At 37.0% G+C, this 5,342-nt stretch overlaps 1 protein-coding gene across 1 annotated transcript in view; it reads right to left on the reverse strand.

Moving 5' to 3' along the window:
- HELRODRAFT_184433 (hypothetical protein) overlaps positions 1-3,651 on the reverse strand; it is a gene marked incomplete at both ends in the record, with an annotated part of 5,441 nt that extends 1,790 nt beyond the window's left edge. Inside the window, 4 exons of the mRNA XM_009026515.1 lie at positions 226-308; positions 2,509-2,615; positions 2,919-3,164; positions 3,563-3,651. Coding sequence (XP_009024763.1) covers positions 226-308; positions 2,509-2,615; positions 2,919-3,164; positions 3,563-3,651 — 525 coding nt within the window. The remainder of the gene's footprint in view (positions 1-225; positions 309-2,508; positions 2,616-2,918; positions 3,165-3,562) is intronic.
- Between the last annotated feature and the right edge of the window lie 1,691 nt (positions 3,652-5,342).

The raw sequence follows: 5,342 nt of genomic DNA on the forward strand, positions 1-5,342 counted from the left end.
CAGAGATACATACATACAGTGCATACATCAAACATAAATACATAAAAACACATATTACATAAAAACAAACAACATAAACACAAAAATACCGATACAAACAAAAGATACAAACAAATGCAATCAAGTATAAGCAAATGCAGATAAATAAAAAAAACACATACAAGCAAAATTTTAAAAATACAATCAATTATGAGCAAATAGAAAGAAATAGAAAGAAACACATACATCTGAATCAGGTCCCTTATCTGCCCCGGGGCACACGAAGGTCACAAACTCGTGACATCTCTTGTGAACTACGAAGCTACAGACTGTATGGGGAAAAAATTATAATGGTGATGTCACGGTGATTATGACGATGATGACGACGACAACGATGATGTGATGTGATGACGATGTTGATGTGACGACCTGATAAGGATGATTATGAGGTTATAACGATGATGATGGTGATGGTGGTGATGTGATTAAGATTATGATGATGTGACATAATCATAATATGATGGTGATGATAATTATGAATAAATATTCATAAGGTGATGATGATTACGGTGATGTTTGGTGTGATAATGCAACTAGAGAATGATCAGAAAATGATGCTGATTAGAATGATATAAACGGTATCGCTGATTTTTGATAACGAATTTAACACTGATAAAAATGTTTGCACTGGCTGATGGTGAAAACAAACGTGATGGTAATAGTGATGATGATAGTGATGATGATAGTGATGATGATAGTGATGATGATAGTGATGATGATAGCGATGATGATAGCGATGATGATAGTGGTGATGATAATGACAATACACGCTCGTTCAAATGAATGTTCCTCCGTTTATGCATCAAGAACGTAAATTTAATTTCACAAGCCATTGAGTTTAATGTTTGCTTCTGAATGTGCCTTCGTCATGCGCTCGTGCAATTATTTTCTATGTATGCTTCATTGTTATCCTTGCTACTCTCATCAACATCATTACCACTGCCAATAATAAAACTAAATTTCATTTCTAATTTTTAGACGAAATATTCGAGAAATGTGGTCGTGTTTCATTGTGCGTTCGTATCTAACTGGATGTGTGTGTGTGTGTGTGTGTGTATGTGTGTGTGTGTGTGTGTAAGGGTGTGTGGGTGTGTGTGAGGGTGCGTACGCTGAAATAATAGGCTGGAAGAATATTATTATTCGTGTAAGTTGGTGTACGTGTTCATAAGATATTGAACAATTAATCGGTGCAATTTATAACACAATCGTAAATAACAGTCCTGCTTTGTTTTCAAGAGCTCATCCAAAACATCACAGAGAATCAAACATCATCGTAAAGAGCAACACGGACAACAACAACAACAGCAACAGCAATATGGACAACAACGACAACATGGACAACTAAAGCAACATGAACAACAACGACAACAAAAACAACAACATGAACAACAACATGAACAACAACAACAACAGCAGCAGCAGCAGCATGGACAACAACAACAACAACATGAACAACAACAACATGAACAACAACAACATGAACAACAACAACAACAACAACAGCAATAAGGACAACAACGACAACACGGACAACAAAAAAAAACAACATGAACAACGACGACAACAACAACGGGAAAGCGCTGTCAGAAGCAGCAGTAGCAAGGAAATATTCGACCATTGTTGCATTGTTGTATGTATGTTGTAAATTAAATTTGAAGGCAAGCGAACACCCGACATGTTTATGCGCCGCAGAAATGTACAAAAATCACAACAGTGCCTACCACTACTACAACTACTTCTACTGCCACTAATAACATGGTCAGGTCATTACTGTTACGAGTACTAACAATGCTTATACAACAAGTGTTAACTAAAATTTTTTACTCTTATCAATTGCAAGAGTACTAGCACGATTATCACTATTTTAATAATATTATAGTTAATAGAATCAGTAACAGTATCAACATCGCAATTTGTATAGCGCTGTCTTCAGTGCACCTCATAAAAGTAATGATATCTTTTTAAAAAACTGTTGATCAGTGATAGAACCATTCTTCAAGTGGACAGGGATTGAGTTCCATACATCCGCTACTACCCCAACAAATTTTTTTCCGAAATTTGAAGAGTGGAGAGCCGGAGTGATCAGATCCCCTTGGCCCGATGACTTTAGAGGGCCACGTCCATGAACCTTGATACCGGAATTAGTTGTTCAATTATACAAAGTAGTGTTGTACTAACTGGACAGTCCACCAGCAAAGCAATTTTAAATTTATTTGTTGCTAGCACAGCAACCAATAGAATTTAGTACGCAAGTATTTCAAAATGAAGTGAGATTTTGAGACCCCGGCAATCATCCTAACTGCTTCTTTAAACACTGATTGTAAACAGTCCTGGAAAGTAAGTTAGTCCCATGCGTTATTGAATTTAAGAAATTAATTCTACTACAGCAAAGCTGTGTACAAGTGTTTCTGTTGACTTTATAGTGAAAAATCGTCTGATTGTTTTCATTCGATAGAGTTGTTAAAAAACTTTTGCAGGTGCTTTCAACGTAGTTCTCCACGGACAGACGCAAATCGACAAGTACACCGAAATCGTTCACCGGTGTCTTGAACTCGCTTATTGAATTTAACCTTTGCCTGGTAGCAAGCGAGATGTGATGCGTTTTATCGACATAGCCAGTTATAGGTTTTTACGGTCTTCCCACTTGTTTTCCCAACAAATAAAAAAAGGAAATGAAAGACGAAGTCTCATCTCGTTAGCTGGCATCCGCCGGCCCACAGTGCTCATTGAACTTGATGCCTTTTGTTGCTGAGGTGATCTCGTTGAATAAGAACCACACAGTCCAGTGTCGCCTGTATACAAATGATATGGAGGGCCGGTTTCTTCCGCGATTCCGATGATGTCAGCCGTGTACAGCACGTACAGCATGGTCCACGGACCATGGTCCACCAAACAAAAGCGTAATTAGAATTTTAGTTTTATCGAATCTCTTGCGTTGAACACGAAAAAATTTGAATCTCACCGGATCTCGAATCCGGATTTGGAGCCGTCGCATTGCTAATAGCAGCAGCAATATATCGTATAACAATGTTGATGGTTGATAAAATATAAAATNAGCTATATCAGAAGTGTAGGTAGTATGGCAGTATGGTAACAGTGCTATAGTTCTTGCAGATTTGTTGATGCTGGTAGTATTGGTGGAGGTGGTAGTAGTAGTAGTGAAGTGGGAGATACATCAGGCGGGCAGCCAAGTATGAATTGCATCTGATCTGACAAGAATTTATTATATGGTAGCAACGAGCGTTTGAAAATAAAATATAACAATCCATTGGGAATGTTTGTAAGAATGTATGTAAGAATGTATGTATGTATGTATGTATGTATGTATGTATGTATGTATGTATGTATGTATGTATGTATGTATGTATGTATGTATGTATGTATGTATGTATGTATGTATGTATGTATATATGTATATATATATGTATGCACGCATAGATATCTGTGCGTGCGTGAGTGCGTGCATGCATTCATATATGTATGTATGTATGCATGTATGTATGCATGTGTCGATACTACTTACTTTTGCGACACGTGCATGCGCAATTTTTGCACGCGCAAGCACCGCATCATGTGGTAGCCCGAGTTTCGAATGTATTCGAACCTGGTCATCACGCCATTGCAGCAAAGCAAATTAACAAACATTCTATGTTCTGATCCATCACGCCAATTAATAGGTATTGGACTTAATGACGATGGTAATGATGATAATGATAATAATAATTATTATTATTATTATGAAAGTATGAAAGCAGTAGCCATGCTATTAAAAAATAAAATGAAATTTGCAATGAAATGCCGAAGGCAGAATAACAATGGCTTACCATTGACCAATCATCATCTCTGGCATCATCATCATCACCAACACTATTGCCAGCGTCACCGTCACTACAATCATAATTATCGTTATCATCACCATCATCATCATGTCATCATCATCATCATCATCACAAATACCTTTGCAGGTGAAACCTTGCTTGCCGAAACCCCTGTTGTTGAAATAATAAATGAATGAATGAACAAATAAATAAATGAATAAAAAATAAATAATTGAAAAAATGAACATTTTTCAATCTGATGATTAGATCCCGCAACAAAATCAGCAAAGAATCAAAGGAGTGAATATAAAGTAGAGAGAAGGAAACTCTCGTCAGTCATGTCCCTAACTTCCTACTGTTGCCAAGAAGAACATTCACCTCAATAAAAACACATGAAAAAATGAAATATTAATGATCGGCGCAGCGAGATAGTGTAGAGGTAAAATATCCGTCTTCGGTGTTGCAATGGCCGGGCTTGACTGAAAGAAAATCTTCCAACTTTCATAGGCAAATATAATACGCTTTTTTTCAAGCACTTGGTTCCGAGTGCTTCTAAAGAACTTGGTTCCGAGTGCTTCTAACGCAAACTGTTGGGCGCTATACAAATGACAGATTATTATTATTATTATTATCATTATTGTTGTTGTTGTTGTTGTTTACGAAACTTGAGCGGGAATCACTCTATCTATTGAATGATCACCGTTGTACACTGCAATGGAAGGAGAACAACATTAACGTCACACAGTTTAAAGTGTGGACGGGCAGTATCGTTAATGAACGATTTTTGACCACATGCCACAGACCAGTCTGGTTCCGAGTCTGAGATTTTTGACCACATGCCACAGACCAGTCTGGTTCACAGACCAGTCTGTGGCATGTGGTCAAAAAGAGTCAAAAAAGTCTGCTACACTACTCACTAACATTCTATATCATCATCATCATCATCGTCGTCGTCATCATCATCATCATCATCATCGTCGTCATCATCATCATCATCATCATCATCATCATCACCGTCATCATCATCATCAACAACATCAACAACATCAACAATAGAAAACAAACAACCAAAAAAGGATCATCATCAGCACCAACACAAATGCATCTGCACTACGAACACTATAGTAATCATTAAACTTCACAACAGAAAAAAAACGGTCATCATCATCATCACCATCATCATCTTATAAGTATCATCATCATCATCATCATCAAATATATGAACATCATTATCACCGCTAGCAATGAAAATCATCAATAACATTCCCATCATCAGTACGTTCATCAGTAGCATAAACACCATCATCATCCTTTTATTAACGTCACCATCATCACCATCAGCATCATTCATAACCGTTATCAGCCCATCATCGTTAAGATTTTCATCAATATCATCATCATCAGCGTCATCATCATCATCATCAGTTCAGAAGCATTAACATCATCATTATCACCAACAATTAACATCATTATCATCACCATCAT

Source organism: Helobdella robusta (genome assembly GCF_000326865.2).
Source record: "Helobdella robusta unplaced genomic scaffold HELROscaffold_472, whole genome shotgun sequence".
In the NCBI taxonomy this organism is placed as follows: Eukaryota; Metazoa; Annelida; class Clitellata; order Rhynchobdellida; family Glossiphoniidae; genus Helobdella; species Helobdella robusta.